General features: G+C 63.6%; 3 protein-coding genes across 3 annotated transcripts in view; 2 read left to right on the forward strand and 1 right to left on the reverse strand.

Moving 5' to 3' along the window:
• The window catches only part of SHISA4 (shisa family member 4), a 71,658-nt gene that overhangs the window by 40,721 nt on the left and 16,671 nt on the right, over positions 1–14,266 (reverse strand). The gene's annotated exons all lie outside the window — the stretch shown is intronic.
• Positions 1,719–11,151, forward strand: SARS1 (seryl-tRNA synthetase 1). The gene is made up of 11 exons (XM_061442813.1): positions 1,719–1,883; positions 5,506–5,576; positions 5,672–5,752; positions 6,038–6,196; positions 8,201–8,344; positions 8,524–8,679; positions 9,648–9,869; positions 9,998–10,127; positions 10,465–10,622; positions 10,715–10,844; positions 10,939–11,151. The coding sequence occupies exons 1-11, from the start codon at positions 1,748–1,750 to the stop codon at positions 11,097–11,099; spliced, it is 1,548 nt and encodes a 515-aa protein (XP_061298797.1). The 5' UTR covers positions 1,719–1,747; the 3' UTR covers positions 11,100–11,151.
• LOC133263133 (serine/threonine-protein kinase fray2-like) lies at positions 6,544–7,477 on the forward strand (the record flags this gene model as incomplete). Its single annotated transcript, XM_061442784.1, has 2 exons — positions 6,544–6,766; positions 7,338–7,477. Coding segments are annotated over 2 exons (363 nt in total), but the record flags the coding sequence as incomplete, so codon positions are not given.

The raw sequence follows: 14,266 nt of genomic DNA on the forward strand, positions 1-14,266 counted from the left end.
TCCCCCCCCCCCCGCAAGCACCGAACCGTGCCAAATACAGGCGTGGGCTTTGTAGGGCGGCTCCGGGTGCTCCGTGGGGGACGGGAGCCGGGGCTGCGGGCGGTGGGGATGCGGCTGCACACAGGGACCCCCAGGGCTGCCCGGAGCCACCGGGACCCGGTCCAGGCAGCACCGGGGTGCTGGGGCTGTGAGGTGCTGGTGGGGGGGGGGGAATGGTGGGGTGGTATGGGGTGGTATGGTGGTGCTATGGGGTGCCAGGGGGTGCTATGGTGGTGCCGTGGGGTGCTATGGTGGTGCCAGGGGGTGCCAGGGGGTGCTATGGTGGTGCCGTGGGGTGCTATGGTGGTGTCATGGTGGTGCCGTGGGGTGCTATGGTGGTGCCGTGGGGTGCTATGGTGGTGCCGTGGGGTGCTATGGTGGTGCTATGGGGTGCCAGGGGGTGCTATGGTGGTGCCGTGGGGTGCTATGGTGGTGCCAGGGGGCGCCAGGGGGTGGTATGGTGGTGCTATGGGGTGCCAGGGGGTGGTATGGTGGTGCCGTGGGGTGCTATGGTGGTGCTATGGTGGTGCCGTGGGGTGCTATGGTGGTGCTATTGTGGTGCTATGGTGGTGTCATGGTGGTGCCATGGGGTGCTATGGTGGTGCCGTGGGGTGCTATGGTGGTGCCATGGGGTGCCATGGGGTGCTATGGTGGTGCCATGGGGTGGTATGGGGTGCCATGGGGTGGTATGGGGTGCCATGGGGCTCTATGGGGTGCTATGGTGGTGCCATGGGGTGCTATGGTGGTGCCATGGGGCTCTATAGGGTGCTATGGTGGTGCCATGGGGTGCTATGGTGGTGCTATGGTGGTGCCGTGGGTGCCATGGGGTGCTATGGTGGTGCTGTGGGGTGCTACTGTTGGTGCCACTGAGTGCTGTGGTGGTGCCATGGGGTGCTATGGTGGTGCTATGGGGTGGTGTGGTTTGTTATGGTGGTGCTATGGGTTGGCATTGTGTGCCATGGGGTGCCGTGAGGTTCCATGGGGCTCCATTGAGTGCAATCACTGCTATCACTGTAGGTGATGTAGGGCGACATAAGGATCTGTGCTTTGCTATGGGGCTCTATGGGGTGCTATGGGGCTCTATGGGGTGCTGTGGTGCTCTATGGGGGCTCTATGGGATTCTATGGGATGCTATAGGCTCTATGGGGTGCTATGGGGCTCTATGGGATGCTATGGTGCTCTATGGGGTGCTATGGTGCTCTATGGGGTGCTATGGGGCTCTATGGGATGCTGTGGGGCTCCATGTGATGCTATGGGGCTCTATGGGATGCTATAGGGCTCTATGGGATGCTATGGTGCTCTATGGGGTGCTATGGGGCCCTATGGGGTGCTGTGGTGCTCTATGGGGTGCTATGGTGCTCTATGGGGTGCTATGGGGCCCTATGGGGTGCTGTGGTGCTCTATGGGGTGCTATGGTGCTCCATGGGGTGCTATGGTGCTCCATGGGGTGCTATGGGGCCCTATGGGGTGCTATGGTGCTCCATGGGGTGCTATGGTGCTCTATGGGGTGCTATGGTGCTCCATGGGGTGCTATGGTTCCCTATCGTGCCCCCGCTCCCGCTCTGCGCTCCGCCGCTCCGCCAGGGGGCGCTCCGCGCCCCACCTCCCCTCGCTCCGCCCCCCTCTCGCTCCGCCCCCCCCAAGCCCCGCCTCCCGCCGTCAGCGCGCCGGTTGCGCAGGCGCAGTGCGGGGTGCGGGAGCCGCCATCATGGTGCTGGACCTGGACCTGTTCCGCGCGGACAAGGGCGGGGACCCGGGGCTCGTCCGGGACTCGCAGCGGAGCCGCTTCAAGGACCCCGCGCTCGTGGACGCGCTCCTGCGCGCGGACGGCGCCTGGCGGAGCTGTGCGTGGGGGAGGGGAGGGGAGGGGAGGGGGGAGGGGAGACACGACGGGACGCGGCCCCACTGAGACCCTGCCCCATTGAGACCCTGCCCCATTGAGATCCTGCCCCACTGAGACCCTGCCCCATTGAGACCCTGCCCCATTGAGATCCGGCCTCGTTGAGATCCGGCCCCATTGAGACCCTGCCCCATTGAGACCCTGCCCCATTGAGATCCTGCCCCATTGAGATCCGGCCTCGTTGAGATCCTGCCCCATTGAGATCCTGCCCCATTGAGACCCTGCCCCATTGAGATCCAGCCTCGTTGAGATGCTGCCCCATTGAGATCCTGCCCCATTGAGATCCTGCCCCATTGAGACCCTGCCCCATTGAGATCCTGCCCCATTGAGACCCTGCCCCATTGAGATCCAGCCTCGTTGAGATGCTGCCCCATTGAGATCCTGCCCCATTGAGATCCTGCCCCATTGAGACCCTGCCCCACTGAGACCCTGCCCCATTGAGACCCTGCCCCATTGAGACCCTGCCCCATTGAGATCCTGCCCCATTGAGACCCTGCCCCATTGAGATCCGGCCCCATTGAGATCCTGCCCCATTGAGACCCTGCCCCATTGAGATCCGGCCCCATTGAGACCCTGCCCCATTGAGACCCTGCCCCATTGAGATCCTGCCCCATTGAGACCCTGCCCCATTGAGACCCTGCCCCATTGAGATCCTGCCCCATTGAGATCCTGCCCCATTGAGACCCTGCCCCATTGAGATCCTGCCCCATTGAGACCCTGCCCCATTGAGATCCTGCCCCATTGAGATCCTGCCCCATTGAGATCCTGCCCCATTGAGACCCTGCCCCATTGAGACCCTGCCCCATTGAGATCCTGCCCCATTGAGATCCTGCCCCATTGAGACCCTGCCCCATTGAGATCCTGCCCCATTGAGACCCTGCCCCATTGAGATCCTGCCCCATTGAGACCCTGCCCCATTGAGACCCTGCCCCACTGAGATCCTGCCCCATTGAGATGGTGCCCCATTGAGATCCGGCCTCGTTGAGATCCTGCCCCATTGAGACCCTGCCCCACTGAGACCCTGCCCCATTGAGATCCTGCCCCATTGAGACCCTGCCCCATTGAGACCCTGCCCCACCGGGATCCTGCCCCACTGAGATCCGGCCCCATTGAGACCCTGCCCCATTGAGACCCTGCCCCATTGAGATCCGGCCCCATTGAGACCCTGCCCCATTGAGACCCTGCCCCATTGAGATCCTGCCCCATTGAGATCCTGCCCCATTGAGACCCTGCCCCATTGAGACCCTGCCCCATTGAGATCCGGCCCCATTGAGACCCTGCCCCATTGAGATCCTGCCCCATTGAGATCCTGCCCTATTGAGATGGTGCCCCATTGAGATGCTGCCCCATTGAGATCCGGCCTCGTTGAGATCCTGCCCCATTGAGATCCTGCCCCATTGAGACCCTGCCCCATTGAGACCCTGCCCCACTGAGACCCTGCCCCACTGAGACCCTGCCCCATTGAGATCCTGCCCCATTGAGACCCTGCCCCATTGAGACCCTGCCCCATTGAGATCCTGCCCCATTGAGACCCTGCCCCACTGAGATCCTGCCCCATTGAGACTCTGCCCCATTGAGATCCTGCCCCACTGAGATCCTGCCCCATTGAGACCCTGCCCCATTGAGACCCTGCCCCATTGAGACACTGCCCCATTGAGATCCGGCCCCATTGAGACCCTGCCCCATTGAGACCCTGCCCCACTGAGACCCTGCCCCATTGAGATCCTGCCCCACTGAGATCCGGCCCCATTGAGATCCGGCCCCATTGAGATCCTGCCCCATTGAGATCCTGCCCCATTGAGACCCTGCCCCATTGAGACCCTGCCCCACTGAGATCCTGCCCCATTGAGACCCTGCCCCACTGAGACCCTGCCCCACTGAGATCCTGCCCCATTGAGACCCTGCCCCACTGAGATCCTGCCCCATTGAGACTCTGCCCCATTGAGATCCTGCCCCATTGAGATCCTGCCCCATTGAGATGGTGCCCCATTGAGATCCTGCCCCATTGAGATCCTGCCCCATTGAGATCCTGCCCCATTGAGATCCGGCCCCATTGAGATCCTGCCCCACTGAGATCCTGCCCCACTGAGACCCTGCCCCACTGAGATCCTGCCCCATTGAGACTCTGCCCCATTGAGATCCTGCCCCATTGAGATCCTGCCCCATTGAGATCCTGCCCCATTGAGATCCTGCCCCACTGAGATCCGGCCCCATTGAGATTCAGCCTCGTTGAGATGCTGCCCCATTGAGATCCTGCCCCATTGAGATCCGGCCCCATTGAGATCCGGCCCCACCGGGATCCTGCCCCACTGAGATCCTGCCCCACTGAGATCCTGCCCCACTGAGATCCGGCCCCACCGGGATCCTGCCCCACCGGTGCCTCCAGCCCCACTGTCACCTGCAGGGATCCGCTCCCCCCCCTCCCCGGGTCCCCCGTCCCTGCCTGCCGCAGGGCGCTGTGGGGCTGCGGGACCCGGGCTCCGGCCCCTCTCGGGTGCCTGCGGGCGCTGGGAGCAAAGGGAGCAGAGCCCCAAACCCCGACCCCCACTTTGAGCCCTTTGGGTCCTGCCCTTGCTGCCCCCCCCCCCCCCCCGGCTGATGCAACCCCACTGCAGGATTGGATCGTGCCATGGGGGTGATGCTGGGGGGGGGTCTGGGGGTGAGCGGCTGCGGCTGCTGCACCTGCAGGCACAAAGGGGGACCCCCCTGGTCCCCTCCTCGAGCACCCAGACCCCATGGATGCACCCAGACCCCATGGGTGCACCCAGACACCGTGGGTGCACCCAGACCCCATGGATGTACCCAGACCCTATGGGTGCACCCAGACCCCATGGATGCACCCAGACCCCGTGGATGCACCCAGACCCCGTGGATGCACCCAGACCCCGTGGATGCACCCAGACCCCATGGATGCACCCAGACCCCATGGATGCACCCAGACCCCATGGATGCACCCAGACCCCATGGATGCACCCAGACCCCATGGATGCACCCAGACCCCATGGGTGCACCCAGACCCAATGGATGCACCCAGACCCAATGGATGCACCCAGACCCCATGGATGCACCCAGACCCAATGGATGCACCCAGACCCAATGGGTGCACCCAGACCCAATGGATGCACCCAGACCCCATGGATGCACCCAGACCCCATGGGTGCACCCAGACCCCGTGGATGCACCCAGACCCCATGGATGCACCCAGACCCCATGGATGCACCCAGACCCCATGGATGCACCCAGACCCAATGGATGCACCCAGACCCCATGGATGCACCCAGACCCCATGGATGCACCCAGACCCAATGGGTGCACCCAGACCCCATGGATGCACCCAGACCCCATGGATGCACCCAGACCCCGTGGATGCACCCAGACCCCGTGGCTCTGGATGTGCACGGTGGCCCCAGCCAGGTCGGGCCCCCTGGATCAGTGCTTCCAAACGGGACCCCTGTGCGGCAGCCGCTGCACCCCACAGCTCTGCCCCTCACAGCATCAACCCCTGGATCCCAGGGGGATCCCAGCCCCATTCCCACCCCCGTGGCTCCTTCCCCTTTGGTTTCCAGGCCGGTTCCGTGCCGATAACCTGAACAAGCTGAAGAACCTCTGCAGCAAAACCATCGGGGACAAGATGAAGGTGAGGCCCGAGGGGCTGCCCCTGCCTGCGGGCATCTCCTGGGGGATGCTCTCCCCCTGGGGCTGCATCCCCACCCTCCGCGGGTTCCTCTGCAGAGGAAGGAGCCGGTGGGGACGGATGAGTCCATCCCGGAGGGAGCACGGAACCTGGATGAGCTCACGGCCGAGGTGCTGGGGGTGAGTGTGAGCCCTGCCCCTTTGCATCACCCCATGGTGGCCAAAGCGAGGTGGGGGGGGGATGCATTGAGCCCCCCCCCCCCCGCCGGGAGCATCCCCTCTGCCCCGCGCCACCCCAGCAGGGACCGGCTCCGTGCCCTTCCTTAGAGCCTCCGGCGCTCCCTGCCCGCTGCGCTTCCCTCCCGCTCCTGCCCCACTGTCAGAGCCCCGCTTGGGTCCGTTCCGTGTCCCCTCCGCGTGGCCGTGGGGTTTGGAGCCGGGATGAGCCGGGATGGCCCCGCGCAGGCCCTGCAGGTCTCGCAGATCAAGCAGATCCGGCTCCTCATCCATGAAGCCATCCTCAAGTGCGATGCCGAGCGCGTGAGGCTGGAGGCAGAGCGCTTCGAGAGCCTCCGGGAGATCGGGAACCTCCTGCATCCCTCGGTGCCCATCAGCAACGATGAGGTGGGGACCGGAGCTGGGACTGGGACCGGAGCTGGGACTGGGACTGGGGCAGGGACAGGGACTGGAGCAGGGACAGGGACCGGAGCAGGGACAGGGACTGGAGCAGGGACTGGGACTGGAGCAGGGACTGGGACTGGAGCAGGGACAGGGACCGGAGCAGGGACAGGGACCGGAGCAGGGACAGGGACTGGAGCAGGGACTGGGACTGGAGCAGGGACAGGGACTGGAGCTGGGACTGGGACTGGGGCAGGGACAGGGACTGGAGCAGGGACAGGGACCGGAGCAGGGACAGGGACTGGAGCAGGGACTGGGACTGGAGCAGGGACTGGGACTGGAGCAGGGACAGGGACCGGAGCAGGGACAGGGACCGGAGCAGGGACAGGGACCGGAGCAGGGACTGGGACTGGAGCAGGGACTGGGACTGGAGCAGGGACTGGGACTGGAGCAGGGACAGGGACCGGAGCAGGGACAGGGACCGGAGCAGGGACAGGGACCGGAGCAGGGACAGGGACTGGAGCAGGGACTGGGACTGGAGCAGGGACAGGGACTGGAGCTGGGACTGGGACTGGGGCAGGGACAGGGACTGGAGCTGGGACAGGGACTGGAGCTGGGACAGGGACTGGAGCAGGGACAAGAGCTGGGGCAGGGACAGGGACTGGGGCTGGGACTGGGACTGGAGCAGGGACAGGGACTGGAGCTGGGACTGGGACTGGGGCAGGGACAGGGACCGGAGCAGGGACAGGGACAGGAGCTGAGGCAGGGACTGGGACCGGAGCAGGGACTGGGGCAGGGACAGGGACTGGAGCAGGGACAGGAGCTGGGACAAGAGGAGGGACAGGAACAAGGAGCAGGGACAAGGAGCTGGGACAAGGAGCAGGAACAAGGAGCAGGGACGAGCAGGGACAAGGAGCAGGAGCAGGAACAAGGAGCAGGGACAAGGAGCAGGAACAAGGAGCAGGGACAAGGAGCTGGGACAAGGAGCAGGAACAAGGAGCAGGGACGAGCAGGGACAAGGAGCAGGAGCAGGAACAAGGAGCAGGGACAAGGAGCAGGAACAAGGAGCTGGGACAAGGAGCTGAGACAGGAGCAGGAACAAGGAGCTGGGACAAGGAGCTGAGACAGGAGCAGGAACAAGGAGCAGGAACAAGGAGCAGGAACAAGGAGCAGGGACGAGCAGGGACAAGGAGCAGGAGCAGGAACAAGGAGCAGGGACAAGGAGCAGGAACAAGGAGCAGGGACAAGGAGCAGGAGCAGGAACAAGGAGCTGGGACAAGGAGCTGAGACAGGAGCAGGAACAAGGAGCAGGAACAAGGAGCAGGGACAGGAACAAGGAGCAGGAGCAGGAGCAGGAACAAGGAGCTGGGACAAGGAGCAGGAACAAGGAGCAGGAACAAGGAGCAGGGACAGGAACAAGGAGCAGGGACAAGGAGCAGGAACAAGGAGCTGGGACAAGGAGCAGGAACAAGGAGCAGGAACAAGGAGCAGGAACAAGGAGCAGGAACAAGGAGCAGGAACAAGGAGCAGGAACAAGGAGCAGGAACAAGGAGCAGGAACAGGAGCAGGAACAAGGAGCAGGAACAAGGAGCAGGGACAGGAGCAGGAACAAGGAGCTGGCTGTGCCGGTTCATCAGCGCCCGCCAGGCGCTGGCAGGCAGTCCCCGTCTGTGGGGAGGGTGAATGGGACGTGCATGCCAAGGCAGCGTTATCCCGCCGGGAGCACACAAAGAGCAGCTCAGGCAGCGCTGGACACGGCCATTGTTGGGGGGATCCATGGGAAACGGGGGGGCTGGGATCTCCCTGCGCCGCCTCCATTCATCCCCAGGGAATATTGTGCTGGGGGCTCACAAGTGGGCCAGGGCCGGCTGCCAAGGGGCTGCACAGTGAGCGAGCGGCCGGGATGAGAGCTGGCATTCCAGGCTCTGGGGTCTGGGATCCCAAAGCGGGCCCCGAGGTGATGGGGCTCCCCCCCCCCCCCCTTTCCTCCCTTCTCCCATCTCCATGCAGGATGCGGACAACAAAGTGGAGCGGGTCTGGGGCGACTGCAGCTGCAGGAAGAAGTATTCCCACGTGGATCTGGTGGTGATGGTGGACGGTTACGAGGGCGAGAAGGGCGCTGTCGTGGCCGGCAGCCGGGGCTACTTCCTTAAGGTGGGAGCCCAAATACCCCCCATGGAACAGGGGTGAGAGACAAGGAATTGGGGGGAGCAGGCTCTGAGCAGTGCTGGAGCCCCTGCATCCACAGCAGCATCTGCTGAGCGGGGAGGGCTGTCTCGGTGCAGGGCTCCCCTATTTGTCCCCCTATTGAGGTGCCTTCCCTTCGTCCCCAGGGTCCCCTGGTGTTCCTGGAGCAGGCGCTCATCCAGTACGCGCTGCAGAGCCTGCGTGCCAAGGGCTACACGCCGGTGTACACCCCCTTCTTCATGCGCAAGGAGGTCATGCAGGAGGTGGCCCAGCTCAGCCAGTTCGACGAGGAGCTCTACAAGGTGAGGCCTTGGGCGCCCGACGGCGCTCCGGGGCTTCCCGACGGAGCCACGCTGCTTCCAGACGCCTGGAATCTCGCTGCCCGGCAGCGCCCTGTACAGCCCTAATGCCCAGGGTCCATCTTTACCCGGGAACCCCAATCTTCAGGGTTCATCTTCCCTGGATCTCACATCAGGGGGAGCGTCTCCACCTGGGCTCCCAGTCCCTGGGGTCCTTCTTTCCCTGGATCCTCTATACCCAGGGTCCATCTTCCTTTGGCATCCCTATTTCTGGGCTCCCTCTTTCTCTGCACCCCATATCCCCAGGGTCCACCTTCCCTGGATCCCATATTTTAGGGGAGCATCTCCACTTGGGCTCCCAATCCCTGGGGGTCCCTCTTTCCCTGGACCCTCTATAGCCAGGGTCCATCTTTAGCCACTGTATCCCTGGGGTCCATCTTCCTTTGGCATCCCTATTTGTGGGGTCCCTCTTTCTCTGCGCCCCATATCTCCAGGGTCCATCATCCCTGCATCCCATATCGGGGGGGAGCATCTCCACCTGGGCTCCCAGTCCCTGGGGTCCCTCTTTCCCTGGACCCTCTATACCCAGGGTCCATCTTCCTTTGGACACTATCCCTGGGGTCCATCTTCCTTTGGAATCCCTATTCCTGGGGTCCCTCTTTCTCTGCACCCCGTATCTCTAGGGTCCATCTTCCCTGGAATCCCCTGTCTGCTGACCCCTTCATATTTACGGTGTCACCCCATATGTATGGTGTCACCTTCATGGTCTCACCCCGTATTTTGGGGTCCATCTTCCCCTGGACCCCCTGTCCTTAGGCCCCCCCACCCCAGCGTGATGCCAAGGAGCCGCACAGGGCTCTGCAGACCCCTACCTCCATCCCCACCCCGCAGCATCCCTGCATCCCAACCTGCGTGCAGGCAGCACAAGGAGGGGAACGGAGCCTCTTCGGTGTGTCCCCCCCACCCCGCAGGTGATCGGCAAAGGCAGCGAGAGGGCCGAGGACAGCTCCATCGACGAGAAGTACCTGATCGCCACGTCGGAGCAGCCCATTGCCGCGCTGCACCGCGACGAGTGGCTGCGGCCCGAGGAGCTGCCGCTCAAGTACGCGGGGCTCTCGACGTGCTTCCGGCAGGAGGTGGGCTCCCACGGCCGCGACACCCGCGGCATCTTCCGCGTGCACCAGTTCGAGAAGGTGAGCCCACCAAAACAGCGTTCCTGGAGGTGGTGGTGGTGGTGGTGGTGGTGGGGGGGGGGGGATTGAAACGGGGCTGCTCCCGGTGCCGACACCGGGCCCCGGGCCCTGCCGTTATCCCGGCTTAGATCGAGCAGTTCGTCTACGCCTCCCCCCGTGACAACAAGTCCTGGGAGCTCTTTGAGGAGATGATGGCCACGGCGGAGGAGTTCTACCAGTCCCTGGGCATCCCTTACCACGTCGTCAACATCGTCTCGGGTATGGGACGCCGGCGTCATAGGGTGGCCTCAAGCCGTCTCCTTGCTTTCCCAGCTCCGGCTCTTTGCTTGTGCCCCATGGCAATGGGGAGGCCCCAGAGGGGAGGAGGGAGATGTTTGCCCTGGCTCCGCTTCCCAAGGGATGTGCTGAGTGGAAGCTGTGCCGGGACACTGATCCCGTTTGAACGCTCCCTCCCTGGAGCATCACGTCCCTGTGCCGCACCGGGGGACACGGCGCCCTCCATCCCCAGGGCTGGGTGTGCTTGGAGTTGGGTTTGGGGAGGTGGGGATGAGGAGCAGCAGGACCCCCCCCCCCCTTCATCCCTATCTCCTCCCAGGCTCCCTCAACCACGCTGCCAGCAAGAAGCTGGACCTGGAAGCCTGGTTCCCGGGATCCGGAGCCTTCCGGGAGCTCGTGTCCTGCTCCAACTGCACCGATTACCAGGCGCGGCGCCTGCGCATCCGCTACGGGCAGACCAAGAAGATGATGGACAAGGTGAGCCCGACCTGGGGGGGGGGGAATTGGTCCTGCTCCTCTTCCTCGGTTCCCCCCCCCTCTCCTCGGCTGTCACCGTGGCCCTGCCGTAGGTGGAGTTCGTGCACATGCTCAACGCCACCATGTGTGCCACCACCCGCACCATCTGCGCCATCCTGGAGAACCACCAGACCCAGGAGGGCATCCGCATCCCGGAGAAGCTCCGGGACTTCATGCCCCCAGGTACCCCCCACACACTTCCCCACAGCACCCTGCCTGCTCCCCAGTGCTGCCCCCATACACACACAAATCCCCCCCCCTCTCTCTGTCCCCCCAGACCTACGGGAGCTGATCCCCTTCGTGAGGCCGGCGCCCATCGAGCAGGAGCAATCCAAGAAGCAGAAGAAGCAGCAGGAGGGGGGCAAGAAGCGCTCCGGGGGGGGGATGGACCCCGTGCTGGAGGAGCAGATGCAGAACATGGGGGTCAACAGTGCCTGAAGGGGGTCCCCCAAACCCCTGGGACCTTCAGGACACCCCCCCCCCAGCCCAGGACCTTCAGGGCCACCTGAATCCCTTCATCACGAGCCTGGGACTGATGCTGCTGGGGCTCCATGTGTGTGTCCCCCCCCGCCGCGCGGGGCTGGGGACCCCCCCCCCCCCCAACCATGTGCTCCCCCCATCCTGGGGCTACCACTGGCTTCTCCATGCGTGCAATAAAGCTGGGAATTGCTGAGCTGTTGTGTTGGGGCCAAGAGGAGGGATTGGGGGGGGGGGTCCCCATCTCACCCCTCTATGGGGGGGCTGCTGGCTCTTGGCACCCCATTGTGCCCCCCCTCTGCACCCATGGGTGCTGGGGAGGGACTCAAAGCGTGTTCCCCCCCCCGCTTGCGGCACCCCAGGAGCCGGTTGGGCCCCGGCAGGCGCCGGCGCTGGGAGAGGCTCCGCTGCGTCACCGGGTGCCGGGGGGGGGTCCCTGAACCCCAACACCCGTCAGACCCGTTCCGCAGCCCCAACCCACGCGCTCTGCAGCCGCAGCACCCCGGGGTGCCCGGCGCCTCCCGGTGCAATGGGGCTGGATGGGGACTGGTGGGGGGGGGGGGGGGGGCTGGTTATGGGGTGTCACCGTCTGCAGTAAGGACGGGGGTGTTGTGTGTGTGCGCACCATGTGCATGGTCCACGCGTGTTCTCTGCGTGCAGAGCGAGTGCCCCCCGTGTGCGCAGTCCATGCGTGTGCTGTGGGCCATGCGTGTGCTCTGTATGCACAGCGTGTGCCTCCTGTGCGTGTGGTTCACATGTGTGTGCATGCGTGCACCTTGTATGTGCATAGCGTGTGCCTCCTGTGCGTGTGGTTCACGTGTGTGTGCATGCGTGCACCTTGTGTGTGCATAGCGTGTGCCTCCCATGCATGTGGTTCACATGTGTGTGCATGCGTGCACCTTGTATGTGCATAGCGTGTGCCTCCTGTGCGTGTGGTTCACGTGTGTGTGCATGCGTGCACCTTGTGTGTGCATAGCGTGTGCCTCCTGTGCGTGTGGTTCACGTGTGTGTGCATGCGTGCTCCTTGTGTGTGCATAGCGTGTGCCTCCCGTGCGTGTGGTTCACGTGTGTGTGCATGCGTGCTGCTTGTATGTGCATAGCGTGTGCCTCCTGTGCGTGTGGTTCACATGTGTGTGCATGCGTGCTCCTTGTATGTGCATAGCGTGTGCCTCCTGTGTGTGTGGTTGTGTGTGCATGCGTGCACCTTGTATGTGCATAGCGTGTGCCTCCTGTGCGTGTGGTTCACATGTGTGTGCATGCATGCACCTTGTGTGTGCATTGTGTGTGCCTCCCGTGCATGTGGTTCACATGTGTGTGCATGCATGCACCTTGTGTGTGCATAGCGTGTGCCTCCCATGCGTGTGGTTCACGTGTGTGCATGCGTGCTCCTTGTGTGTACATAGCGTGTGCCTCCTGTGCGTGTGGTTCAAGTGTGTGCATGCGTGCTCCTTGTATGTGCATAGCATGTGCCTCCCGTGCGTGTGGTTCACGTGTGTGTGCATGCGTGCTCCCTGTATGTGCATAGCGTGTGCCCCCCGTGCGTGTGGTTCACAGGTATGTGCAAAGTGCATGCACGCATGTTCTTTGTATGGGCATAGCGTGTGCCTCCTGTGTGTGTGGTTCACATGTGTGTGCATGCGTGCACCTTGTGTGTGCATAGTGTGTGCCTCCCATTCGTGTGGTTCACATGTATGTGCATGCGTGCACCTTGTTTGTGTGTGCACAGTGTGTGCCTCCCCTGTGTGTGGTTCATGTGTGTGTAGTTCACATGTATGTGCGGTTCACATGTATGTGCAAAGTGCGCGCGTGCCTCTCATGTGCGCACCCCCTGTGTGTGGTCGCATGTTCCCCCCCATGTGTGCAGCCCATCCGTGCTCTGTGTGCTTTGCATGTGCCCCCATGGACACGCTCCACACGTGTGTGCTCTGTGTGTGCAGGATGCGCACGACCCACACGTGCTCCCTGCCTGTGCCTATGTGCAAGGTGACTGTGTGCGCTGTACACGTGTGTGCTCCTCGTGTACTTCACGTGTGTCCCTGTGTGCTCCCCGTGTGCTCCCTGTGTGCTCCGTGTGTGCATCGTGTGTGCTCCCCGTGTGCTCTGTGTGTGCCCCGTGTGCTCTGCGTGTGCTCCGTGTGTGCTCCCTGTGTGCTCCCCGTGTGCTCCCTGTGTGCTCCGTGTGTGCCCTGTGTGTGCTCCGTGTGTGCTCCCCGTGTGCTCCGTGTGTGCTCCGTGTGTGCCCAGTGTGTGCTCCGTGTGTGCTCCCCGTGTGCTCCGTGTGTGCCCAGTGTGTGCTCCCTGTGTGCTCCCTGTGTGCTCCCTGTGTGCTCCGTGTGTGCCCTGTGTGTGCTCCGTGTGTGCTCCCCGTGTGCTCCCTGTGTGCTCCGTGTGTGCCCAGTGTGTGCTCCCTGTGTGCTCCGTGTGTGCTCCCTGTGTGCTCTGTGTGTGCTCCGTGTGTGCTCCGCGTGTGCTCCGTGTGTGCTCCCTGTGTGCTCCGTGTGTGCTCCGTGTGTGCTCCGTGTGTGCTCCCTGTGTGCTCCCCGTGTGCTCCGTGTGTGCTCCGTGTGTGCTCCGTGTGTGCTCCCTGTGTGCTCCCTGTGTGCTCCCCGTGTGCTCCGTGTGTGCTCCGTGTGTGCTCCCTGTGTGCTCCCCGTGTGCTCCGTGTGTGCTCCGTGTGTGCTCCGTGTGTGCTCTGTGTGTGCTCCCTGTGTGCTCTGTGTGTGCTCCCCGTGTGTGTCCCGTGTGTGCCCAGTGTGTGCTCCCTGTGTGCTCCGTGTGTGCTCCGTGTGTGCTCCCTGTGTGCTCCGTGTGTGCTCCGCGTGTGCTCCGTGTGTGCTTCGTGTGTGCTCCGTGTGTGCTTCGTGTGTGCTCCGTGTGTGCTCCGTGTGTGCTCCCTGTGTGCTCCGTGTGTGCTCCGTGTGTGCTCCGTGTGTGCTCCCTGTGTGCTCCGTGTGTGCTCCCTGTGTGCTCCGTGTGTGCTCCCTGTGTGCTCTGTGTGTGCTCCCCGTGTGTGCTCCGTGTGTGCCCAGTGTGTGCTCCGTGTGTGCTCCCTGTGTGCTCCGCGTGTGCTCCGTGTGTGCTTCGTGTGTGCTCCCTGTGTGCTCCGTGTGTGCTCCGTGTGTGCTTCG

Source organism: Pezoporus flaviventris, unplaced genomic scaffold (genome assembly GCF_033815535.1).
Source record: "Pezoporus flaviventris isolate CSIRO_AGI_PZ_B2104156 unplaced genomic scaffold, CSIRO_AGI_Pfla_v1 ptg000253l, whole genome shotgun sequence".
Taxonomy (NCBI): Eukaryota; Metazoa; Chordata; class Aves; order Psittaciformes; family Psittacidae; genus Pezoporus; species Pezoporus flaviventris.

What these genes read in the sequence shown, in the direction of transcription:
- SARS1 (XM_061442813.1), top strand. Translation starts at nt 1,748, where the DNA reads ATGGTGCTGGACCTGGACCTGTTCCGCGCGGACAAGGGCGGGGACCCG. An exon ending in TCACGGCCGAGGTGCTGGGG is followed by an intron (nt 5,753 to 6,037) that starts GTGAGTGTGAGC and finishes GGCCCCGCGCAG; the next exon opens with GCCCTGCAGGTCTCGCAGAT. An exon ending in CGTCGTCAACATCGTCTCGG is followed by an intron (nt 10,128 to 10,464) that starts GTATGGGACGCC and finishes ATCTCCTCCCAG; the next exon opens with GCTCCCTCAACCACGCTGCC.